The sequence below is a fragment of the Somniosus microcephalus genome, chromosome 13 (genome assembly GCF_052327205.1).
Source record: "Somniosus microcephalus isolate GS21.2 chromosome 13, FLI_Smic_1.0, whole genome shotgun sequence".
Lineage (NCBI taxonomy): Eukaryota > Metazoa > Chordata > Chondrichthyes > Squaliformes > Somniosidae > Somniosus > Somniosus microcephalus.
In genome coordinates, this window is record NC_140999.1 from 16613035 (window position 1) to 16640504 (window position 27470).

At 46.0% G+C, this 27470-nt stretch overlaps 1 protein-coding gene across 2 annotated transcripts in view; it reads left to right on the top strand.

The window, feature by feature from the left end:
• Nucleotides 1–27470, top strand: part of chico — a 127830-nt gene that overhangs the window by 45775 nt on the left and 54585 nt on the right. For both annotated transcript variants that reach the window (XM_086004558.1, XM_086004559.1), the window contains exons 3-4: nt 3287–3350; nt 5082–5126. In XM_086004558.1, the coding sequence (XP_085860684.1) occupies nt 3287–3350; nt 5082–5126 (109 nt within the window). The remainder of the gene's footprint in view (nt 1–3286; nt 3351–5081; nt 5127–27470) is intronic.

Sequence of the window (27470 nt, forward strand, 5' to 3'; positions counted from 1 at the left end):
CTGTGCCTAAAAAAAAGGCTTAAAATAAATAAACTCTAGCCCTGATTTTATTCTGTGTGAAACTCTAGCGACTTTAAAAGTACATCACTATCGACTCTTAGGTGCTGCATATTAATTCTTGGACCGTTTTTAATCACTGTACATAGAGTGCTTTGTGATGATCAAGCGAGGTGTTGCTTTCCATTCGCGCTTGGCAGCAGAAATACTCCCATTCCAGAACACATTTATTCTTCAGTATCCCTATACAGAGTGACTCACTGAAATATTGCCCCAGGCTCTTAACACTCACTCATCGCGCAGTCTGGCGAGGCACAGTGATGGGAGCCAACCCTGCTGGAGGTCCTCTGCTGCACTGAGTCATTCCTGTGCTTTGTAATGGAGTCTGCTGTGAGGCCAGTATGGTCTGCAAAAGTCCAAGGGTGCTTTGGGCCTTCCGCGTTCTGCATGAAGCTGTACCAGTTATTGTTGACTGGAGTCAAAACCTTTTGGCTTGTTTTGCGAAGAGTAACTAAAAAACGCCTTGATGACACTTCATAGTTTGCTCAATGGAAATATCACATTTCAGCTCGACTCCGTTAGTCACCCCTGAGTCAGTTGGTTCAAGCCCCACTCTAGGATTTAAGCACACAGGCTGACACGTCTCCCAGTCCTGCGTTATTCAGTGGTGCCATCTTTCACACAAGGCTTCAAACCTACTAACAACAGAAAACGCTGGGGGAAAACTCAGCAGGCCAGGCAACATCCGTGGAGAGAGAAACAGAGTTTACGTTTCAGGTCGAAGACCCTTCATCAGAACTGAGGAAAAAAAGCAGGAAATGAAACAGATTAAAAAGCAAATTTGAGGGCTGGGAAATGGGGGAGGGGATGAAAGAACAAAAGGGAAGGTCTGTGGGGGGGGGTGGTGAAGAGACAGTAAGAGATATTAAAGGTGAGACAAGATGGTAATAGGACAGGTAAAGAGACAAAGGATGGCTCTAGATGAAGTGAAATACGCTGGCGAAATGAAAGACAGCTGCCATGTGGGAGAGAGAAAAAAAAAAAGGAAAAGGCACAAACAAAGTGTGGATAAAAAATATATAAAAATATGATGGGGGCCGAGGTTATGATCTGAAATTGTTGAACTCGATATCGAGTCCGTAAGGCTGTAAAGTGCCTAATCGAACTACGACTAGCTGTTCGGGTAGGTGTGAAAGAGCCCACAATGCTTTTTTTTAAAGCAGATTATGCGGTCATTTGCTCTATTATCTCAAACGTGATTCAATGGCTGCAAAGTCCTTTGGGACATCCTGAGGACATGAAAGGCGCTATATAAATTCAGGTTCTTGTCTTTAATTTCTAGGTTTTCTAACATCGTGGGGGGTGGGGTGGGGGGGGAGAAACAATATGGAGCTGAAGTGTTGCTTTAATACTAGCACATCCCTCGTGGCATTGCTCACACGTGGGCTGTTCGACAATGATTGGGTTCCTCATGAGCCGTGTAAATGGCCTGGGGCAGGAGATCCCGGCAGTCCCGGGGCTGGACTTCTTCTGCCGAAGGCGGGGGCAGGAAAATCCTACCTTTTGCTCACTGATCCCAGTATTTGCCCTCACTGGCGCTCCTCAATTATTGATCCCAGTGCTCACCCCGAGCTGTGTAACGCCAAGTGGGGCGGGCGGGGAGAGCGGATAGATCCAGTAGTGCTCAAGTCCTGTTAAAACGTTGATTTAAAACTGCCTTTCGTACTGTGCTAATTCCTGTGTTGGTGGCTCCAGCTGTAACCATGAAATAAATTTGCTGGGACTTGCCAAAGCCTGAAGCGCTGGGGGTGGGTGAAGCGGGGCTTCCTAGCTGCCAGCCTCAGCGACGTTTACATTCTGGTTTTCAGGAGGCTGTGTGACTGCCCCGCTTCAGGAGCCTGCCCCACTGGCACAGGCAAAAGTTGGTACCCAAGCAGCACAGTATTGATGAGAGTTAGCTGGTGCGACTTTTTGTAAAGCATATTGATAAGAGTGCGCTAAATAATCCTGGCAATAACACTGCACATGTTAAACCAGGGTGATAATGGTGAAACTTCCTACTTAAACTGTGGTTTAGTATCTTCTGTATTAATGGGTTTCAGTATTTATTGAGCTTGCTTTAAAAGTCTAAAAGTTTGCAATGTTTATATTTCTTTGCGGGGTGGGGTGGGGGGAAGCAAGTTGGGTTTGCTCTGGTGAAGTATCGTACAGTCGCATAGATTTAACAAACTGAAATGGTCCATTTGGCCCAACCAGTTCCTGTTGGTGTTTTATCACCAGAGATTCTGCCCAATGGCCACCGTAACTTTGGCGGAAGGTGAGCAGAAACCCTGCTTAATGTCCGAGTGGATTACAGGAAACTTTTTTTAACCGGCACCTAAATATCTGGAAATCTCTCTTAACCGGCAAAATTCAGGAGTAGGTTCAGGTAAGTTTTACTATATATTAGTGGCCGTGTAACCGGGGTTCCTGGATCTGTGGCCATGTAACCGGGGTTCCTGGATCTGTGGCCATGTAACCGGGGTTCCTGTGGCTGTGCAACAGGGACTCCTGGATCTGTGGCAGTGTAACCAGGGTTCCTGCACAAGTGCCGTGTAACCGGGACTCCTGCACCTGTGGCCGTGTACGGGGCGCTCGTACCTTGGTAAGTATACCTCTCTGTAATCCGGACTTTATGATCAACCGGCACCGCGCCGGTCCCGTCGGTGCCGGATAAAAGAGTTTCCTGTAATGCACTGCTGACTGCGATGCCGCGCCCTGCTCATTCAATCCCAGTCTGTACGGAGTGAGCAGACTTCTGCCAGGGTGGCAATGTAAACTTTTTATAATTGGCTCGAGTACCCCTGGTCTAAGGGGAGGGTGGAGGAGAAGAAACCAGACTGGTGTTTCCATTCTTCATGTGTAGCGACCGTGGCGGGATATGCTTGTGTGGGGGGATGTCGGGGTCAAGACTTTGTTGGGGTCTGCCATGGGACCTCCCATGGTCAAATAGCCCACCAGCACACGGGACTCTGGTATGAAGCATTGCCACTTGGCTGCTGGCATCAGTGCACTGCATTTCAACAGGTGCTGGCAGGAGGGCAGAGCGGTCGATTGTTTTTTCTTAAACGGGGTGTAATGCATTTGGTTATTGTACAAAAATGTGACGCATTTAGACTTCATTTCCCCAAGGGCAGGGCTTGATCAGACTTTGAATTTGAAATGAAACCGGAAGAGAAGAAAAAATAATTTTTATTTTTAGAATTTGTCTTTTTTTTAAAACTCTTTTTGTCTTTTTAAATCACCACAGCCTCAAGTTGGAATGTGACAAACTGGCCAGTGAAAAGACGGAAATGCAGCGTCATTATGTCATGGTAAGTGCCATTTACTTGACTCCGGCTTGACAAAGGGGTTGGACTCGACCCAGACAGTCCACCTCACGTTCTATAGGTATTTGGGACTGCAAATCTAGCTGGAGGGTATCTCTTAATGATTAAGGAGCTATAAATCTTTCTTGATTTGTAAAGCACCAGGTAATCTTGCACTCTTTCCTATCTTTTATTATTAAAAGATGTATGTTTTAGTGTTGGAATGATGTAGACTCCTTTGACCAATTGACTCGAGGCCTTGGGCCTTTCAGCCAAGAATGAGTTTCTGGGCACCGCCTGCCACCAGTTTCTGTCACCAAGGTGATCGTTGTGGGTCACTGAAAAACTTCCTTTTTACTTTATACACACCCATTTCAAACGAATGTACTCCTAACACTCCATGAACACTACCACTGATGCATTTTTCTGTTGGAGAAGTGGACACTGTTTTATGTTTCTGGGGTGAGTAATGAGATTTCTTTTCCAGGTAGAGTGCAGTCCCATGGACTGAATATTGAGTGGAGAATGCTTGCTACCTTGCTCTCCTTTTACATACATCTGTATGTGAAAAATGTCATGGACTGTGTGACCACCTTGGCTTTCATTTGCATTCTTGCCTAATTTGATTTCACCCTCCTTTCACTGTTCTGTGGAATATGCATGGGGACACATGGGCTACCAAACTCTACATGGTTTTAAGTATTTAAGAACATATAAGAATTAGGAGCAGGAGTCGGCCATTTGGCCCCTTGAGCCTGCTCCGCCATTCAATAAGATCATGGCTGATCTTCTACCTCATCTCCACTTTCCTGCACTATTCCCATATCCCTCGATTCCTTTAATATTCAAAAATCTATCGATCTCTGTCTTGAATATATTCAATGACTGAGCCTCCCCAGCCCTCTGGGGTAGAGAATTCCAAAGATTCACCACCCTCTGAGTGAAGACATTTCTCATCTCAGTCCTAAATGGCCGACCCCTTATTCTGAGACTGTGACCCCTGGTTCTAGACTCCCCAGCCAAGGGGAAGCATCCTCCCAACATCTACCCTGTCCTGGTCCAAGTTCTGCTTGTTTTATCCACTAAATTCCAGTCAAGACCAGATCGGAAGGTTCCAGTTTCAATCCCTGGCCCAAGTTGCATTATCAGACCTCCGCCAGGACAGAACTTGGCCTTGCTGCCCTAGGTTGTGAAGTTTCTATACCTGATCACTATCCAGTGATCTCTCTCTCTCTCTCTCTCTCTCTCCCCCCCGCCCCCCCCCCGACCTTACCAGATGTTGTGTACTTGTAGACATGATGGCGGGAAAACAAATCTGAATCAGCGGAGGTCTTCCCATGGCCATAAAGTGTCCAGGTTCAAACACGAATGGCCGTCTTTGTCAAAAGGCAGACAGTGCCTGTGGCTCTGTATCTGAGCACGAGGTACTGCCTTCAGGAGAGGTGAGGGTGTCTCTCTTTGGCATCAGGTTCACATTATGCATTGTGTTTTATGGCACTTGCCCCCCCCCCCCCCCCCCCCCCCCCCCCCAAGGAACCTGGCTTTAGAGAAGTGATGCTCCTAGCATATGTAGCTGATTGTCTCGGCATTGGTGCATGAGCAAGTGCAGATCAGAAATGTGCATCTTAATCGCTGTACCGTGTGGTTGGGCGTTCAATACATTCACGGGGAGCTCTGCTATAATAGAAGAGTGCAAGACATTAACATTTTATTCTTTTATCTGTTTGATTTCTCCAGTATTATGAAATGTCTTATGGTTTGAACATCGAAATGCACAAACAGGTAAATGGCTTTCTTTTGTTAAAAAACATTTCTACTTGCTTGTCATTGAGGTGTTTACAGAACCTATTTATTCTCCCTGAAATTAGACCCACCATAAATGTGACAAATTTCATGATTGAGCCTGGTTGTAAATCGAACTTTTCTCTCTTTGTAGTTTCCAATTATGCACCAATGAATAATTAAATGTTCTTTTTTAATTGAAAATGCCGACAGATTAATTTGAATGATAAATTAATAATGGGGCACTGTCTCATTTATTATTACTTTTTATAAAGTGCTTCGGAGCTTTCAACCTTTATTAAATATTAAAAAAGTAAATGTCGATGACTTCAGTTGCGCGCCTATTGTTGGATGATTTACTCTCTCCTTCCACTCATGTTCCGGGAAATCAAATGTGACATTATATAATGAACCGTTAATGTGAGTTAATATCTTTTGGGGGCTCATTTCCCACTGTGTAGGATCTTAAAAGTGGAGTACTAAAGATTCCCTAGTTTCTGGTAGAATGTGTCTGCTCCCCCTCATTACAATATAAAACTCCCAGTTTATTAAATGGTTTTGCCTGAATTGTCCACGGCGATAAAGTGGCTTATGTTACGAGGACGCACAGTTGCCACTGGGGTGCCAACTGATTTCCCCCCCCCCCCCCCCCCCTTTATGTCCACTCGAGCTGTGGAGCAGACCCAGCACGTTGCATCCCTCCGAACCTGGGTCATGTCTGTAGAGGGCAGTTTGAGCTGGGTATCTTTAGGCCGTAGCACTGGCGGTTCCAGGCCTGTCGCCATTGGAGACGAATCGCGGGAAGCTGAATTCCGCGCCCACAAGAAGTGTGCCGTGCAATATTACATCCCCTTGGGCTTAACCGTACCCATTTCTTTGAGCCAACAGTGCACTGCTGGCTGTTGTGTCTTGCTATGGACAAATTGGCTGCTGTGTTTGTCTACGCAACGACGGTGACTGCCCTTCAAAAAGTAATCTGTTAGTTGTGAAGTGCCTTGGGATGTTCTGAAGACACGGAAGGTGCACCTCCCAAACCCGCGACCTCTTCCACCTAGAAGGACAAGGGCAGCAGGCGCATGGGAACACCGCCACCTCCAAGTCACACCCCATCCTGACCTGGAAATATATTGCCGATCCTTCATCGTCGCTGGGTCAAAATCCTGGAACTCCCTACCTAACAGCACTGTGGGAGTACCATCACCACACGGGACTGCAGCGGTTCAAGAAGGAGGCTCACCACCACCTTAAGGGCAACTAGGGATGCTGGCCTTGCCAGTGATGCCCACATCCCATAAAAACAAATTTTAAAAAAATAAATAAAAAATAAAACAGTTCTCCTATTGCATTCTGCTACCGATATATTTGATGTGCCTAGTGTTGACCTGAAAGTGTTGTGAAGAAAGGTGACCCATTGGCACCAGAGGATGCTTCAGGATCTCCTTTGGTACCCAGTGTGGCTACCATATCACTCGACTTTGTATGGGGGAAGAGGGGGAGAAGAGAATATTCAGATGGTCACAGTATATCCTGATGGGTTCATGGGGCACTCTGCCCTTGGAATACGTTGTGCTTGAAGACCTCTGGAAATTGTACTTTCTTGAATTGGAGCAAGGGTGGGAGTAATAGGATAGTTTGGCAAGTATGATGAGCTGCTGGCATAGTTACACTGTTTGGGTGCCTTATTCACGTTCAGTTATTCCATTTGGCTCAACTCCGCAAATGTCGTCTTCACTCCACTCCCCTCCAGCAGATGTTTTTTTAAATTCTTTTATGGGATCAGGGCATTGCCAGCATTTATTGCCCATCCCTAGTTTCCCTTGAGAAGGTGGTGGTGAGCCACCGCCTTGAACCGCTGCGGTCCGTGTGGTGATGGCACTCCCACAGTGCTGTTAGGGAGGGAGTGCCAGGATTTTGACCCAGCGACAATGAAGGATCGGCGATATACTTCCAAGTCAGGATGGTGTGTGACTTGGAGGTGGTGGTGTACCCATGTCCCTGCTGCCCTTGTCCTTCTAGGTGGAAGAGGTTGCAAGTTTGGGAGGTGCTGCCGAAGAAGCCTTGGTGAGTTACTGTAGTGCGTCTTGTAGATAGTACACACTGCAGCCATGGTACGCCGGTGGTGGAGGGAGTGAATTTTTAAGGTGGTGGATGGGGTGCCAATCAAGCGGGCTGCTTTGTTCTGGATGGTGTCGAACTTATTGAGTGTTGTTGGAGCTGCACTCATCCAGGCAAGCGGAGAGTATTCCAGATGTGTCCCAGATGTGTCCCACCAGTGACCCCTGCAACATTTAACTGAGCCAGTGCCCTTGGGATTTCAGTGAAGAGTAATGGTGGGCGGGTGAAGATTCCACGTAACTGTCTGCTTTCTCTGTGCAAAAGCACCCAGCAGTGCGACTGGAGATTTATCCTTTCAAGCCTGGGTTGCATCCGCAGAGAGCATTCCGAGCCGTCAACATGAAGGTGAAATATTGGTCGGTGGAAGCCTGTCACTTGCGGCAGTGGCGGGAGCAATTTGATGTGATAAATGAATTGAGGGTCTCCAGCAAGCCTATCGCACATTACGATGCATTGGCTTCAGTGCAGTATTTACCACAGCATTTTGGTATCAATGGACTAAATGGGCTTTGTGCTAACACTTCAGGTCCTCCATGAGGAGCAAGGAGCTTGGCAATGACCAAGGAACATCTTTTTGAGCTCTGCTAGTTGGTCATTACATAGAAGAATACATCCCTGGAACCGTGTTAACAATAGCCATGAGTTGGGGACACTCTTGTATCAATATCATAAATCAGGAAGCTGAAATGTGTGAGCAATTTATACTCCCTTGGTTAAATATATATAAATGATGATCTAGACAAGGGAACTAGATGCAAGGTTATCCACTTTGGTGGCAAAAACAGGAAGGCAGATTATTATCTTAACGGCAATAGATTGGGAGAAGGGGAAGTGCAACGAGACCTGGGTGTCCTTGTGCACCAGTCGCTGAAGGTAAGCATGCAGGTGCAGCAGGCAGTTAAGGCAAATGGTATGTTGGCCTTCATAGCGAGAGGTTTCGAGTACAGGAGCAATGATGTCTTGCTGCAGTTGTACAGGGCCTTGGTGAGACCACACCTTGAGTATTGTGTGCAGTTTTGGTCACCTTATCTGAGGAAGGATGTTCTTGCCATGGAGAGCGTGCAGCGAAGATTCACCAGACTAATACCTGGGATGGCAGGAATGACGTACAAGGAGAGATTGGGTCGATTGGGTTATACTTGCTAGAGTTTAGAAGAATGAGGGGATCTCATTGAAACTTATAAAATTCTAACAGGACTAGACAAACTAGATGCAGGAAGGATGTTCCTGATGGCAGGGGCGTCCAGAACCAGGGGTCACAGTCTAAGGATAAGGGGTAAGCCATTTAGGACTGTGATGAGGAGGAATTTCTTCACCCAGAGAGTGGTGAACCTGTGGAATTCTCTACCACAGAAGGCAGTTGAGGCCAATTCATTAAATATATTCAAGAAGGAGTTGGATATATTTCTTAAGGCTAAAGGGATCAAGGGATATGGGGAGAAAGCAGGGACAGGGTACTGAATTTGGATGATCAGCCATGATCTCATTAAATGGTAGAGCAGGCTCGAGGGGCCGAATGGCCGACTCCTGCTCCTATCTTCTATGTATCTAAAATAGGAGTCTTTAATTATATTCCGCATTATGTTTTGGGTTGTGAATGCTTTAATTTAAGCATTTTTCAAACAAAAACAGACACTGCTGGGAATATGCAGCAGGACAATCTGTATCAGTAAAGGCAGATTAGCATTGAAGCATTCCACAGAACTGAAAGATAAGCAAGTCCCTTAGGGGTGGGGGAAGAAAAGAAAAGGCTGAGGGCAGAAGAGACGGCAGATCCTCCAATTACACAGGGGAAGTTGATGGTCTGTGTTGGTTGTTTCTCCTCTTCCCCGCCCCCTCTCTTTCACCAGCCCTGCCAAGGGCCTTGCACATCTTTCATTCTGATTGAAAACTTAAACCCAAAACATTAATCTGTCTCAAATAGAAACGCAAAATGCTGGAAATACTCAGCAGGTCGAGCAGCATCTGTGGAGAGAGAAACGGAGTTAACGTTTCGGGTCGCTGGCCTTTATTGGGTGGGGCGCAGTCGCAACCTGTGTGCTACCGCACGAGACTCATTTCTACACCACAATGTCCAATAAACAAAACGCACACTCAAAATCCCATACATACTGAATAATATTGAAATTGATGAACCACTGCCGAATTAAAAGTTCCAGTGATTAAAATGCTCCCCTCCTGGTGCCAGTTACCCGATGCCATTTTTAGCATCTGTGCCATTTCCACTCCAGCATTTTCTGTTTTAATTCCAATTCTCGTTTCAAGTTAATGGAACTGAAACGGGCCGAGACGTACAACGCGCGTCCTCTGCGATAACGCCCCATTTTTTGCGCTGCCGCCCGAGATGAATTTCTACCCCTAAAATCTTAGGGTGCTATTTGAACGTGGGGAGCATCACCAAGAACCTGCCAGTGCTGCAGCAGCCAGCCAGTGGGTAGGGCTCTCGCTCCTGACTGATGCTGTAGCCATCGGGTGCGGCGGAGGACTGAGCTTTGACTGTGACGCTCTCCACCAACACTCGCTGACTTGGCTTATGGTCAAGACTGCCCATTTGGATAAAGAGTGTTTGGCACCAGCACAGGACAGCAACAAAAAAAAGTCCTGCACGTAACTGATGTTGGTTAATCACTGCTTAGGAATTATTGGGGAAGAACCCAAAATCCTTGAATAAAAGCATAAAATCTCCTTTTGTGATGTAGCTCTGTAAATTTGAGGTCATCCAAAACTCTGCTGCCCATGACCTAACTTGCACCAAGTCCCGTTCACCCATCATCCCTGTGCTCGCTGACCTACATTGGCTCCCGGTTTAAGCAGCGCCTCGATTTCAAAATTCTCATCCTAGTTTTCAAATCCCTCCATGGCCTCGCCATCTCCCTATCTCTCTAATCTCCTCCAGCCCCACAACCCCCCCCCCCCCCTTGAGATATCTGCGCTCCTCTAATTCTGACCTTGGAGCATCCCTGATTATAATCGCTCCACCATTGGCGGCCGTGCCTTCTGTTGCCTGGGCCCTAAGCTCTGGAATTCCCTGCCTAAACCTCTCCGCCTCTCTTTCCTCCTTTTAAGCTGCTTCTTAAAACCTACCTCTTTGACCAAGCTTTTGGTCACCTGCCCTAATATCTCCTCCTATGGCTCGGTGTCAAATTTTTTTTATAACACTCCTGTGAAGCGCCTTGGGATGTTTTAATACGTTCAGAATCACAGAAACCCCACAGTGCAGATAGAGGCCATTTCGGCCCATCGAGCCTGCACCGACACATATCCCACCCAATCCCCGTAACCCCTACACCAACACATATCCCACCCTATCCCTGTAACCCCATGTATTTAATCCCCCTAACACTAAGGGTCAATTTATCATAGCCAATCAACCTAACCCGCACATCTTTGGACTGTGGGAGGAAACCGAAGCACCCGGAGAAAACCCACGCAAACACGGGGAGAATGTCTGTGTGGAGTTTGCACAGTCACCCGAGGCCGGATTCGAACCCGGGTCCCTGGCGCTGTGAGGCAACAGTGCTAACATACAAGTTGTTGTTGTAGCCCCATTAGCAGAGAATTTGGTCACTTTGTTTACTTGATGGCCCTCTCTTAATCAACGTTGAGTGTCTGGTTACTGGTTACATGGTTACCAGGCTGCTGTTGGGACTGAGTGTTCCATGTTGATAAAACTCCTCAGTTGAAAGTCTCTGAAATCTCTCGCAGAGTGACAAGATTGAATAGCGTTTTAATCTACAGGGTTTTCGGAAAACAAATTAATGAGGTTGTAATTTTGGCAACCAGCTGGCAGGATGAGCATCAAACCTGACCCCTGACGGGATGAATTTCAGGAGGTTAATTGAAGTGAGCCAAACCTTCAGTGGTTCAATTCAGAATTTTCAGAGTCGGTTGGGGTGTGAGGGTGGGGAGGGCGGGGTTGGCAGCAGGGGAAATTACTCAGTAATTTCACATTTTGACCAACGTACTGTTTGTACTCGAGGTTTTGTTTTCCCTTGTCTGTCTAATCTCGGTCTTTACTGAAGACATTGACTCCTTGCTGCAGTATTTTTCAAGGACACCAATTAGCCCTCCCCAAGCATTGTGGTGCGGAGTGTGTGTGCGCGCGCGGTGCGGAGTGTGCGGGCGGTGCAGAATGCGTGTGTGCGTACGTGAATTTTGGTGGTGAATATCAACAGGCTGTTCCTTTCACGGGGGGACATCGCAGCCAAACCTAATCTTGCCCCCGCCCGATGTCCACGCAAGCGTTCCCAGCAGGTGTCCCTGGATAATCGGGAGCAATGTTCCCCCTGATTTTTTTTGGGGGGGGTGTGGTTGGGCGCGGCCCATCCACACTTCCCCCACGCATGCGCGTATTTTTTGCATTGAGAAGCTGGCTCACCAGCTGCGTGGGACCTTGAGACGGCAGCGCGGTCGCGCAACTTCAAGGGACCGTTGATCAGGAGCCCTTGCATTTCCCCCCCCCCCCCCCCCCCCAGGCACGTGAATCCAGTTGTAGTGCTCCTACCACCATCACTTACTGAGATTAGCGAAAGTCAGCACAGGCGGGGGATATGAACCTGGCAAAATATTCCCCATTGTCGAGGGACGAGCACATGATAACACAGAGCAAAAAGCAGGCATGCAAAATATTGTCCACTTCTGATTGTCACTTTTGCGCCGGCAAAGCGAATGCTTTCTGTCACTCGGTGATCGTGCTGTATTGTACCCGCAGAGCTGAATTATTTCTAAGACGTGGATAGAAAGTTGAAGGTAACCCATTAAGAGCCATTGTCCCCCTTGCCCTTCAAAGCTGGGAGCTCGAGCAGTTTTACATTCCTTTGACACAGTTGTTTTATAGAGCTGTAATGCAGCTGTGCATTATGGCTCTGATTTATTATTTCTGAAATTTATTTTCGAATCCATTGGTGTGAAGACTGCATTCATTCTACAGAGAAGGCGTAATAAAGCCATAAATCCATGTTGTTACTATCGCTGGTGTGCTACACAATGGACTGGGCTTCGATTACACTTCAGCAAAGTCAACCCTACGCCATTTGGGGCGAGTAATGGAACTTGATGGTCGGAAACACCACAGGGGTGTGGGGACTGCGAAATACAGTAGAAACCAACCAGTGTAGTCCCCTCTCTGGAACTCCCAGCTCGATCACTCGAAGTGAAGGGGAAAGGAGGCTAGCTCTGTTCGTATTGGAATTGTAGCAGACAAGAGGCGCAGACAAGAGGCCGTGTGCTGTCACTAAGTACTGGTTCAATACTTGCACAGTGGTTGAGTGTCAAAGAGCAGGTTAGACTTAAGTGATCTGCTCGGCAGCAGTCACACGAAATGTGGGCTTTGCTTGGAAGAAAGTTGATTTTTTTTTTTTTTTTTTTAATAAACATTCTCTCCAACAAATACATTTTACAACAAGGGTCAATGGACAGCAATCCTAATTGCATAGAATTTATAGCGCAGATTCAACCCAACATGTCCATGTCGGTGTTTGTTTCACACGAGTCTCCTCCCACCCTTCATCTATCCCGATTAGCATATCCTTCTCCTGCACTAATACGACAGCAAAATACTGCGGATGCTGGAAATCCGAAATAACAACAGAAAATGCTGGAAAAACTCAGCAGGCCAGGCAGCATCCGTGGCGCGAGAAACAGAGTCAATGTTTCAGGTCGAAACACTGACTCTCTCTCTCTCCACGGATGTTGCCTGGCCTGCTGAGTTTTTCTAGTATTTTCTGTTGTTGTTTAGCACATCCTTCCCTCTTCCTTTCTCCCTCAAGTACTTTTCTAGCTTCCCCCTTAAGTGCATCTGTGCTGTTCGCCTCAACTACTCCCATGTGCTGGCGAGTTCCACATTCTCACACCACTCTCTGGTCAGGAAGTTTCTCCTGAGTTCCTTGCTGGATTTATTAGTGACTGTCTGTCTTGTAATTCTGATCCTAGTTCTGGACTCCCTTGCAAGCGGAAGCATTTTCTCTGTCTATCCCATCAAAGCCCTTCGTCATTTTAAAGACCTCTCAGGTCACCCCTCAGCCTTCTCTCTTCTAGAGAAATGGAAAGCACAGCTGATATTTTTTTTGTTTCCCCCGGCCCCACTCCCTAGCCCAGGGTTACTGAGCCTGATTGTAGTGTTCTACCCACCACCCCGAGATAACTCAACATAAACCAGCATTAGTTGAATAATCTCCAAGGCATAGAACATGAGGACATTGCAGTTTTAAAATTGATTGCCTGCTTATTTCCCCCATGGCAGTTTATTTTTGTGAATTGACTCTGGTTGAACCTTGGACATTCTGCTGTTAGAGGTCACTACTCGAATTGCTGGAGCCACCTAGGGACAGGGGTGTGCTCGTGTGTAATACACAACCATCCTTCTATTAATGACTCATTTTCATACAAAACGAAAGAGGCGGGGGGGGGGCGGGAAGAGAAAAATACTGGTGTTTATTCTGCAACATTGCATCGAAGCACAAGATCATGTGCAAGAAATAAACAAATCTCTGCAAGATTTTGACATGGGAACCAGGGAGTAGGCTATTCAGCCCCTCGAGCCTGTTCCACCATTCAGTTAGATTGTGGCTGATCTGTAACTTAACTCCATTTTCTCGCCTTGGTTCCGTATCCCTTTGGATTCAAATCCCTTAGATTTTTTTTTGTTAGGCAAAAGGTATTATCAATTACATTTCAAAGTCCTTCCATCATTACTTTGGAATCAGCGATTTTTTTACTTTTTATTTTGGACATGGATGGGGATTTGCTCTGGTGATGAGGTCCAATCATTGGTTATTTTATTTAGACTAGCTCTGAGGCTGGGCAACTCCCTCCTCACAATAATTCTGCTCTTTCCATTTGTAATGTGCATGCTCTGCGCCGTACAGTGAAGAATCCTTCATTTAACCTCATTTACTTTCACTGCAGGGGAGCTGCAACTCGCTCTTACTGCAGAACCGCTACCTTGGGATGGAATCTAGAAAGTGGTTTAGTTTGATGATCTTAAAAGGCGTTAAAATTTAAGAAGCCTGTGGTTTTCAAATTCAAATTCCCTGCCTCTTCTCCCATGGCGTTTTTATATTCATGAGCGAGGTAGCTGACTCTCGATGATAACAACAGCAACAACCTGCATTTGTGTAGCGCCTTTAACGTAGCAAAACATCCCCAAGATGCTTCACGGGAGTGCTATCCAACAAAAGTTGATACCGATCCACCAGAGGGGAGATTAGGACAAGCTGGGTCAAAGAGGTAAGTTTTAAGGAGTGTCTTGCAGGAGAAAGGTAGAGGTGGGGGAGGAGAGGTTTAGGGAGGGAATTCCAGAGCTTGGGGCCTAGCCAGCTGAAGGCACGGCTGCCACTGGTGGAGCTATGGAAATCGGGAATGCACAAGAGGCCAGAATTCAGGCAGGTTATATTTTAGGCCGGGTTTTTTTCCCTTCCTTTCCACCTCGCCCCCCGCCAAAAACCACCTTGTCATTTCCCCTTGGTTATCTTTCTGCTACTGCTCCAGGTTGAGGCTGGAGATCTGCAGTTTCCCAGTGCTTTAAAAGATAAAGTTCAGCATTTGTAGTTGCATCTTGAGACCTGATGGCAGCTTGCGAGACCGTGGCAGTGTGCGTGCGTCTCTGGCACCTGGTCCCTGATGGCCAGGTTGTATTTACATTTGATGGCAGGAGCACTGTCTGTAGTTGACGACACTCCATCAATGTAAAGACACCTTCACTTTCTCTTGAGAGAAGAAGGTTAACTGTGCCATAAATCAACTTGCACATAGCCACGGCTCCTCAGTTGGAGTTGAAGTTAATGGCCGAACATGCTCATAAAGCTGTGGTGACTTTTTTTTTAAACTCCGGATTTTAATAAAATAGCTTTTCTTCAAGATTTATTTGCTATTTTTTTTTGTAATCGTGGGTTGAAAGTGAGGACGGTGCATTTAAAATTGTGTCCGCCTCTATTCTCTGCTGCGAGTTCCGTCTCGGTCCTACCAAGAACTCCTGCAGCAGTGAGTCAGAGAAAAGTCCGAGGATTCTTCGAAATGTGTCAGGGGAAGTAACTGTGACGCTTCCAGTAAGACTTATTGCAGCTGACGAGCCTGTGCCTGTGTTTGGAATCTCCCTACCCCCCACCCCCGCCCCTTGTTTACATGCACGCAGTGGCAACACTGGGACAACTGTGCATGGGTAACCCTGTGTAGGTGGGACTTTTAAAGGTTCTGGCTGACTGCCTTCCCTTAATGTGAGGGGCCGGGGGGGAGTAATCCCTACAGGCCGACAATGTGAAAACCACCTTTCTGCCCCGTGGGCAGGATGAAAGCTCAACTTGCTTGTGCCCATTTAAAAAAAAAAAAGAAGCATTGTGTCCCAGCGCCCCCCTCATGTTTAGCACTCGCTGCCGTGGCCATTTGCTTCTGCCTGTAGTTTGCTTTCGAAGGCAAGGAACAAGCTCTCCTTGTGAAAGGCAAAATGCTGCAGATGCTGGCAATCTGAAATACAAACAGGAAATGCTGGAAACACTCAGCAGGTCAGGCAGCATCTGTGGAGAGAGAAACCAGAGTTAACGTTTCAGGCCGATGACTCTTTGTTAACAGCTGTAACATTTTCCAGTTCCAACGGTTTTAAACAAGTAGAGGCGGGGATAGGCGGGGCGAGGGGTACAAAAATAGAGAACAAATGGGAAGGCCTGTGATGGGGTGGAAGGCAGGAGAGGTTAAATGACAAAAGGGACGATGGTGCGAGGGTGGTATTGGAACAAATAAAGAAGCAAAAAATAGAAACATAGAAAAATAAGAGCAGGAGTAGGCCCTTCGAGCCTGTATGATCATGGCTGATCCTCTATCTCAATACCATATTCCCGCTCTCTCCTCATACCTCTTGATGCCTTTTGTGTCTAGAAATCTATCTCTCTATCTCCTTCAACATATTCAGTGACTTGGCCTCCACAGCCTTCTATGGTAGAGAATTCCACAGGTTCACCACCCTCTGAGTGAAGAAATTTCTCCTCGGCTCTGTCCTACCCTGTATCCTGAGACTGTGACCCCTCATTCTAGACCCCCCTGACCAGGGTTAACATCCTCCCTGCATCCAGTCTGTTTAGCCCCGTCAGAATTTTATACATTTCAATGAGATCCCCTCTCATTCTTCTAAACTCTAGTGAATACAGGCCTAGTCGACCCAATCTCTCCTCATATGACAGCCCTGCCATCCCAGGAATCAGTCTGGTGAACTATATGTCGGCACGTTTACCAGGATGCACCAAAGAGTTTCTCCTGCCCTCGACTGTATTTGAGCGGCGCAGTTGCCTTGGTCTGGCGACAGCAACAACTTGCATTTTAAATCGCTCCTTTAACGTAGACGGAGTATAAATCTGGAAATTAGAGGCGCATGTAACAAGGGTAATACAGTGATCATGGGGGACTTTAATCTACATATAGACTGGGCAAACCAAATTTGCAGTAATACTGTAGTGTGGAGGACGAATTCATGGAATGTATGTGTGGTAAACCACTGTTATTGTTGTTCGTTGTTGTTGCACACTGTTGTATCTATGCATGCCTCAGCTGGCTCCGCCCCTGGCTCCACCCACATGCCCAGGTATAAAGGTGACTGCTCTGCAGCCCCCTGCCTTCTTGGAAACCAGTCAACCACGAGAGGCATGCTCTGTTCTTTGTTAATAAAAGCCTTTTAGTTACTCTCCTAACTCTCCGTCTTTTATGAGTAATTGATAGAATTTTATATTGAGTTTGAAAGTGATTTAGTTAAATCCAAAACTAGGGTCTTAAATCTAAACAAAGCAAACTACGTAGGTATGAGCAGCGAGTTGGCTATGGTAGATTGGGAAACTACATTAAAAGGTATGATGGTAGAGAAGCAATGGCTAGCATTTAAAGAATTAATACATAATTTACAACAAATATGCATTCCTTTAAGGCACAAAAACCCCACAGGAAAAGTGGTCCAACTGTGGCTAACAAGAGAAGTTAAAGATAGTATTAGATTAAAGGAAGAGTGTTGCCAAAAAAAGTAGTAAGCCTGAGGATTGGGAGGATTTTAAAATTCAGCAAAGGAGGACCAAGAAATTGATAAAGAAAGGGAAAATAGAATATGAGAGTAAACTAGCAAGAGATGTAAAAACAGGCTGTAAAAGCTACAATAGGTATGTAAAAATGAAAAGATTAGCAAAAGTAAATGTGGGTCCCTTACAGGCTGAGACAAGAGAAATTATAATGGGAAATAAGGAAATGGCAGAAAAATTAAACAAATACTTTGTGTCTGTCTTCACGGAAGAAGACGCAAAAAACCTCCCGGAAATAATGGAGAACCAAGGGTCTAGCAAGAATGAGGAACTGAAAGAAATGTATTATTAATAAAAATAGTACTGGAGAAATTAATGGGACTGAAAGCCGATAAGTCCCCTGGACCTGGTGGCCTACATCCTAGGGTTTTGAAAGAGGTGGCTATAGAGATAGAGGATGCATTGGTTGTCATTTTCCAAAATTCCATAGATTCTGGATTGGAAGGTAGCAAATGTAACCCCACTATTTTTAAGAAAGGAGGGGGAGAGAAAACTGAACTACAGCCCAGTTAGCCTGACATCAGTAGTAGGGAAACTGCTAGAATCTATTATCAAGGACATGGTAACGGGGCACTTAGAAAATGATAATAGGATTGGGCAGAGTCAACATGGATTTATGAAAGGGAAATAGTGTTTGATGAATCTGTTAAGAGTTTTTTGAGGTTGTAACTAGCAGAATAGATAAGGGGGAACCAGTGGATGTGATGTATTTGGATTTTCAGAAGGAATTAGATAAGGTGCCACACAAGAGGTTATTAAAATTAGGGCTCATGGGGTTGGGGGTAATATACTAGCATGGATTGAGGATTGGTTAACGGACAGAAAACAGTGAGTAGGAATAAAAGGGTTATTTTCGGGTTGGCAGGCTGTAACTAGTGGGATACCACACCTGGAGTATTGTGTACAGTTTTGGTCTCTTTATCTAAGGAAGGATATACTTGCCATAGAGGGAGTGCAACGAAGGTTCACCAGACTGATTCCTGGGGTGGGGGGATTGTTCTATGAGGAGAGATTGAGTAGACTAGGCCTATATTCTCTGGAGTTTAGAAGAATGAGGTGTAATCTCATTGAAACATACAAAATTCTTACAGGGCTCGACAGGGTAGATGCTGGGAGGATGTTTCCCCTGTCTGGGGAGAACCAGAGGTCACAGTCTCCGAATAAGGGGTCGGCCATTTAGGACTGATGAGGAGAAATTTCTTCACACAGAGGGTGGTGAATCTTTGGAATTCTCTACCCCAGAGGGCTGTGGAGGCTCAGTCATTGAGTATATTCAAGACAGAGATCGATAGATTTTTGAATATTAAGGGAATCAAGGGATTTGGGGATAGCGCAGGAAAGTGGAGATGAGGTAGAAGATCAGCCATGATCCTATTGAATGGCGGAGCAGGCTCGAAGGGCCAAATGGCCCACTCCTGCTCCTATTTCTTATGTTATGTTCTTAATACAACCCAAGGGGCTTCACAGGACCGTTATCAAACAAAATTTGACACCAAGTCACAGGAGATGCTATTGGGACAGGTGACCAAAAGCTGGGTCAAAGAGATAGGTTTTAAGGAGCATCTTAAAGGAAGAGAGAGAGGTGGAGAGGTTTAGGGAGGGAATTCCAGAGTTTAAGGCCTAGGCAGCTAAAGGCATGGCCGCCAATGGTAGAGCGATTCGAATAGGGAGTGCACAAGAGGCCAGAATTGGAGGAACGCAGAGATCGCTGAATGTTGTCGGGCTGGAGGTTGTTACAAAGATGGGGAGGGGCGAGGCCATGGAGGGATTTGAAAACCGGGATGAGAATTTTAGGGTGACGGCCTGCCTCTGGGTTCACTGGCCCATCTCTGGTTGGAGAACGTCACCAGCTGGGTAAGAGTATCGTCCGAGGACTGTCCCGAGCAGGAGCAGCGACGGAAAAAGCACCTGTGATATTTATACACTAAGAACCCAGTGCTACCAATCTCCGGAATAACAACAGAAGATGCTGGAAAAACTCAGCAGGCCAGGCAACATCCGTAGTGAGAAATTAGAGTCGACGTTTCGGGTCAAAACCCTTTTATCAAGACTAAAGAGGCACAGGGAATGAAATAGATTAAGAGGCCGGGCTGGGAGAGAACAAGAAGAGACATTAAGAGGTATTCAAAACGAGACGAGATGGTGATAGGACTAGTGGAGACAAAAGACAGCTCTAGATTAGGTGTGAAATGCGCTACCAATCTCCACCTCCTCTCCTGTCCTCTGATCTCCTCACCACCCCAAAAGTAAACATTCAAACATGAATTGAAATTACTAGCGCTTAATTATTTTTTAAATTGGGGGGTGGAAATTAAGTTGCCAGGCACAGAGATTTTGGGAAAGGGGGAATGGTAAAAAGTGGCTAATAATGCAAGCCATATATTGAGAGGATGAATAAAATACTAAATACTTTCATTCGTTAGGAAGCGAGTGGGGACGTGAACAGGTTTTTGTTTTGACCAGATTCAAAGCATATCGTGGTTTGTGGGTCTTGGGGAGAGGAGATTGAACAGAACCTTGGGATGTAGTCCCTAAAACCCCAATAAAAATCCTACAATCCAGAACCTCGTAATAAAAACTGAATGTGACTTGTTCTCACCTGTAAAGCCCTGTAGATAATTTGTTCTTCGGTAAAATATATCACGACCTTGTTCCACACTTTATATACAGTGATGGTGCATGTTACTTTTAAGGTATCCACACGGCAATTCCGTGTTCGTTGGGAGAGCCTGAAGCTGCTCCCTTCCCACACTGGAGCTGGACTTCCATGTTTAGGTGATTAGCAAACAGCTCTGGATATTGCTGGTTACTTCATTCTAATAACTGGCTTGCCATCTGCCAGGCTGTGCAGAGATAAGTAGCTAAGTAAACAGATTAATCAGCCTGTGAGGACTAAAGGACTGCGAAATAAGAGTTTGGGGTGGAAATTAGTATGCGTGTAGTGCCTGTTTTCTCGGGTGTAAAATGAGCGCAAAGCATGCCAATCTAGCAGTGGTGTGGCCTGCATCCAATCTGCGCTGTCATTGGCCCCACGCTAAATTTATTTTCAGCGTCCCGGGTGGCCACCTAAAGCAAGTGTCGGGCCCCTAATTAACATATGCCAGGGGACCAACACTTGTTGAAGGACAGACGCCCTGTGTGAAATGAGTTACCGACCGAGCGGGGCGGGTCTCGGGGCAAACCCCGCCCACGGTTCTTCAGTGGCCTCGGCACCAACGGAAAGTAACCTTCCTTGAGCCAGGAGGAGCGGGAAAGCTTTTCCCAGCTCCACGGGCAGAAATTGATTTTTTTTCTCATCGGGTGAGTTGTCCGTTGTGACTGCTTCTCCCCGAATGTGTAGACAAGCCCCGAGGACCGATTCCTGACTGTCACCCGGCTTCTCAATTCGGGCACGCGCTGGGTCCATAAATGGACCCAAAACAAAATCATCTCCTTTTGTGCCCATTTTTTTTTGCAAAATGAGACACTCAAAAGAAAAAAAAAAAGTCCTGCTTTGATTAAATGTGAGGACTTTATACCCACAGAAGAATTTACAATATTTTAGCATAGGTTGAGAAAAACTAGATTCCCCTCTCTCTATTTTCCTCTCATATATACACAAATTTCAATCATTGACATCCCAGTAATCACAATAGCTGATGCCTCAAGAACAATTGGTCTAAAAAATTTGATCTGCTCCCTTGATGGCCTTGTGGTAAAATCTTTCAAGGTTCCTGCTGTTAAAAGTACTTGCTGCTCGCATTCTGGTGCTTCTACCCTCTCTGATTCCGTTAATAGCCTAGATCAATATGCAATCATTGGTTCTTCAGGCCCACAAGTTGTGGTACTGGAGCGTGTTACCCAGCTGAGTGATATTCTCCAGGGAGTCCGTAATTCATGGCCCCGACTTCACCGTGATGGGTTGACCTGTCAATACAGATCAATCTGTTTATGTGAAGGCAGAAACCTGAATTTAGCAAAGTTGTCCAAGTATAGTAGCTATTCCTGTGACTATGTCCAGGTTTTTTTGGGGGCATTTTAACTTTCTTTTTTCTGAAACCAGGACCGAGTGTATTATTTGGTTTCACTCGGGTGCAGACCGGCTCTACGGGAAATCTGAATTCCCGAGTGCCCCGTGAATGGTCCCATAACGCTCTGTTATCGGCACCCCCTCCTTTTTCTCCCGGGAGAATCCGGTGTTCTTTTGAGGGAGCCCGTCTGCCCCTGGATTCACTTCACAGATCCACTCAGAAACTCTCCCCACTTGGTAACCAAGGCAAACGCTGTCATCCAGAATTTGGAACCCTTGGCGCAGGACTGCTAATATGGCACGGGGCCATTTTGCACCCAACTCACCTTCAGCTGTGGCTGTCTGTATACTTGCTTGGTCCATGCCTCACTCAGCCTTCGCTTAATGGCCTGCCTAGCTGTGTCGTATTGACTGTGTGCGCCTCTGTGATATTGTTGAAAAATGTGACGGTGTCTACCACCTTTTCATTCCTTTCTATCTGTTTCGTGTATAAAATTGGTTTTGTTTATTTGCCACAGCAAAGATCTGCAGCAACACATAAGAAACAGGAGTCGGCCCCTCGAGCCCGCTCTGCCATTCAATAAGATCATGGCTGATCCAATCTTGGCCTCAACACCACTTTCCCGCTCTCTTCACCCCCCCCCCCCCCCCCCCCATACCCCCATACCCCTTGACTCCCCTGTAGTTCAAATGTCTGTCAATCTCCGCCTTGAATATATTCAATGACTCCGCCTCCACAGCTCTCTGGGGTAGAGAATTCCAAAGATTCACGACCCTCAGCGAAGAAATTCCTCCTTATCTGTCTTAAATGGGCGACCCCTTATTCTGAAACTATGCCCCCTAGTTCTAGATACCCCACTAGGGGAAACATCCTCTCAGCATCCACCCTGTCAATCCCCCTCAGAATCTTTTATGTTTCAATAAGATCACCTCTCATTCTTCTAAACTCCAATGAGTATAGGCCCAACCTTTCGTCATAAGTCAACCCCTTCGTCCCAGGAATCAATCTTCTCTGCCTCCAATGCAAGTATATCCTTCCTTTAAATATGGAGACCAAAACTGTACGCAGTACTCCAGGTGCGGTCTCACCAGCGCCCTGTAAAGTTGCATCAAAACTTCCCTACTTTTATACACCATACCCCTTGCAATAAAGACCAACATTCCATAAGCCTTCCTAATTACTTACTGTACCTGCACGCTAACACAACCGATTCCAAGCATTGTGACCTGGGCATTGAATGCTAAGGTTATCTTCAAAGTATGTTGAGGGGGAACAAGATCCAGGCCTTTAGATAGATGGAACATACGGACAATGACCGACAGGAAAAGTCTCTCTGGTCCATTCAGCCTGTCCCACACAAGAGATACCCTGTGTAGCACAATATATACTCTCCACCCCACCTGAAACCATGTGGATAATGTGAATGTAAGGCAGTTATTTAACTTGACCTATGCCAGCCAATTTTATACTTGGGTCTTTTAGTTTTGCCATCCTCTGCCTGTTCCAGTTGTTGAGGTAGATATTCAAGATTGCACGGCACTACTCGAAGAGCTTTTGTGTTCTCCCAGTGACCCAGGTAGTATTCCTCCCTCAACCAATACCACCAAAAACTGGTCATGCATCTTGTGAATAGCGCTGGGATCAACGGTCCCTCAAAGCTGCACAGCTGTCTTGACTTCTCAAATGTGAAATTTCGCACATGCGCGAGAGTTTAAATGGGCCACGCACCCAAAAGAGAAATTGTGGGGAACGTTGCCTGGGATCCTGCTGTGAAGAATGGCTGTCACTTTTCCAACATAAGCCACTGCACTTCAAAGTCCTTTGTTGTGTATGAAGTGCTTTGAGACATTGTGATGCGCTATATAAATGCATGTCTATAAAATATGATTTTGATAACCTTTTTATTAGTAAATTTACTGACTTGCTGGCATTATTAATGGCAAGAACAGCAAGTGTCTAGTAAGGCCCACGCTCCTAGAAGCTCAATTGCCACAGGTCAGTTGTATCAATATTTACTTACTAAAGGTTTTATGGTGCATGTTTTATGGTGGTAGTATTGAGCACTTGGATAACTGGACAGCTGGCTGTGCCTCCTGATTTGACCCAGCCTCTGTCAACTAGTTCAGTGAATTTGAAGATGGAACAATCATTGTATCCAAAGAAAAGCTTTTTCATTGTCAGGTGACCTGATTTGTCTGTCCGTCGTCTTCCCCCCCCCCCACCCAAACAAAAATGAGGCCAACATTGTGTGTCGAGGAATGACCACTAGCAGCAAGGCATGATGTTGCTGGCACATGGTAATGCAAACGTTCTAAAAGAAATATTCTACCTCTGTCCAATTGTCACACCCCTCTCCTGCAAGCGCTGGCTTGGTATCTGGGTATAGTCATCACGGCACAGGAGGAGGCCATTCGGCCCATCGAGTCCGTGCCGGCTCTGTCGAGCAATCCAGTCAGTCCCATTCCCCCGCTCTATCCCCGTAGCCCTGCAAGTTTATTTCCCTCAAATGCTATCTAGTCTCCACTTCCGTCGCCAGCGAATTCCAGGTCATCATTCGCTGCGTTAAAACGTTTTTCCTCACGTCCCCCTGTATCTCTTGTCCAAAGCCTTAAATCTGTGTCCCCCTAGTCCTTGTACCATCAACTAGTGGGAACAACCTTTCCCTGTCTAGCTCAAGGATGGCCAAGACTGGGAACTCAACATCCAGGGGTATTCGATATTCAGGAAAGATAGGCAAAAAGGAAAGGGAGGTGGGGTAGCATTACTGGTTAAAGAAGGGATTAATACAATTGTAATGAAGGATATTAGCTCTGATGATGTGGAATCTGTATGGGTAGAATTGAGAAATACTAAAGGGGAAAAAAACATTAGTGGGAGTGGTATGTAGACCTCCCAACAGTAAGGCGGAGGTTGGGGATGGCATTAAAAGGGAAATTAAAGAAGCGTGCAATAAGGGCACAGCAGTCATCATGGGTGACTTTAATCTACATATAGATTGGGCCAACCAAATTAGTAACAATACTGTGGAGGAGGATTTCCTGGAGTGTTTACGGGATGGTTTCCTGGACCAATATGTCGAGGAACCAACCAGAGATCAGGCCATTTTAGACTGGGTATTATGTAACGAGAAAGGATTAATTAGCAATCTTCTTGTACGAGGCCCCTTGGGTCGGAGCGATCATAATATGATCGAATTCTTCATTAAGATGGAGAATGAAGTAGTTGACTCAGAAACTAGGGTCCTCAATTTAAATAAAGGAAACTACGATGGTCTGAGGAGCGAGTTGGGTAGGATTGATTGGGGAATGGCACTCAAAGGGCTGACGGTGGATAGGCAATGGCAAACATTCAAAGACCGAATGGATGAGCTACAGAATTTGTTCATCCCAGTTTGGCATAAAAATAAAACAAAAAAGGTGACTCAACCGTGGCTAACGAGGGAAATTAGGGATAACATAAGATCCAAGGAGACGACATATAAATTGGCCAGAAAAAGCAATAATCCTGAGGATTGGGAGCAGTTTAGGATTCAACAAAGGAGGACAAAGGGATTAATTAAGAAAGGGAAAATAGAATATGAGAGTAAGCTAGCAGGAAACATAAAAACTGATTGTAAAAGCTTTTATAGATATGTGAAGAGAAAAAGATTGGTGAAGTCAAGCGTAGGTCCCTTGCAGTCAGAATCGGGGGAATTTTATAATGGGAAACAAAGAAATGGCAGACCAACTAAATTCATACTTTGGTTCTGTCTTCACAAAGGAGGACACAAATAACCTCCCAGAGATGCCGGGGAACATAGGGTCTGATGAAAGGGAGGAACTGAAAGAAATCAGTATTTGTAGGGAAATGGTGTTTGGAAAATTGATGGGACTGAAGGCCGATAAATCCCCAGGGTACTTAAGGAAGTGGCCCTAGAAATAGTAGATGCATTGCTGGTCATCTTCCAGAACTCGATAGACTCTGGAACAGTACCCATGGATTGGAGGGTAGCTAATGTTACCCCACTATTCAAAAAAGGTGGCAGAGAAAAAGCGGGGAATTATCGACCGGTAAGCCTGACATCGGTAGTGGGGAAAATGCTAGAGTCCATTATAAAAGATGTAATAGCAGAGCACTTGGAAAGCAGTGACAGGATCGGACAAAGTCAACATGGATTTACAAAAGGTAAATCGTGCTTGACTAATCTACTGGAATTTTTTGAGGATGTAACTGGTAGAAATAGATAAGGGAGAACCAGTGGATGTGGTGTATTTGGACTTTCAGAAGGCTTTCGATAAGGTCCCGCATAAGAGATTAGCGTGCAAAATTAAGGCACATGGGATTGGGGGCAAGGTATTGACTTGGATAGAGAACTGGTTGGCGGACAGAAAGCAAAGAGTTGGAATAAACGGGTTGTTTTCCGAGTGGCAGGCAGTGACTAGTGGGGTACCGCAAGGATCTGTCCTAGGACCCCAGCTGTTCACAATATATATTAATGATCTGGGCGAGGGAATTGGATGTAATATCTCCAAATTTGCAGATGACACAAAGCTGGGTGGGAGGGTAAGCTGTGAGGAGGATGTCGTGAAACTCCAGTACGATTTGGACACGTTGGGTGATTGGGCAGAAAAATGGCAAATGCACTATAATGTGGATAAATGTGAGATTATCCACTTTGGTGGCAAAAACAGGAAGGCAGATTATTATTTGAATGGCAATAGATTGGGAGAAGGGGAAGTGCAAAGAGACCTGGGTGTTCTTGTGCACCAGTCGCTGAAGGTAAGCATGCAGGTGCAGCAGGCGGTTAAGAAGGCAAATGGTATGTTGGCCTTTGTAGCAAGAGGGTTCGAGTACAGGAACAAGGATGTCTTGTTACAGTTGTACAGGGCCTTGGTGAGACCGCACCTTGAGTATTGTGTGCAGTTTTGGTCGCCTTTCCTGAGGAAGGATGTTCTTGCCATGGAGGGAGTGCAGCGAAGATTCACCAGGCTGATACCTGGGATGGCAGGAATGACATATGAGGAGAGATTGTGCCGATTGGGCTTATACTCACTGGAGTTTAGAAGATTGAGAGGGGATCTCATCGAAACCTATAAAATTCTGTCAGGCCTGGACAGACTAGATGCAGGAAGGATGTTTCTGATGGCCAGGGAGTCCAGAACCAGGGGTCATAGTCTAAGGATAAGGGGTAAGCCATTTAGGACTGAAATGAGGAGGAATTTCTTCACCCAGAGAGTGGTGAACTTGTGGAATTCTCTGCCACAGAGGGCGGTGGAGGCCAGTTCATTAAATATATTCAAGAAAGCGTTGGATATATTTCTTAAGGCTAAAGGGATCAAGGGATATGGGGAGAAGGCAGGGACAGGGTACTGAATTTGGATGATCAGCCATGATCTCATTGAATGGCGGAGCAGGCTTGAAGGGCCGAATGGCCTACTCCTGCTCCTATCTTCTATGTTTCTATGTTTCTAACCTGTCACAAGTGGTCTTCCCCAGGGATCTATTCTGGGGCCTTGATTTTTCACTGCATTTATTAATGATTTGGGTGAAGGAATAGAGAGCTTTATATCCAAATTTCCAGATACTCTGTGCCACCTTCCAGTACCTCGCCCAACTGCCACATGAGAGCCTGGACAGTTATTGTCAGATGGCTATCTGGCCTTGAAGGCGGTTATTTACAGCCAAGTTAGTCCTTCCTCTTAGCCAATGACCTAGGAGCGCAGTCACCTGCAGGGATTGCTGAATTGTGATCAGGAGCTGGGACGCTGACCGATCTTTCACCTCCCCCTAGCCTATGACTTCTGAAGCTAATTGTAGTGTCAGTACTGTAACTCCAACTGACATCAGTTAACTCGGCACAGAACAGCAAATAAGCTCAAGCCCTTGGTGAGTAGGCTGAGTACAGCATCCCTATATAAGCAACACTGAATGCTGAGTTTTGAATTATATGGCTTTAATGTACTGCAGTACAGTAGGTTTCTGATGGGTTAAATTGCTGGACAGCACAAGTGTTAGAATACCCATTTCCCCCCCCCCCCCCCCCACTCCGTTTCCCTTATCTAATCTATATGGTTTTAAAATGTGTACTTATCAAAGTTGAAATGATGCCGAGTGGCTGACCATGTTGTGGTTATGGTTTGTTTTCGAGTCAACTACAGTACTTCCAACAATATGGCGGCTGCTTTCCTTTG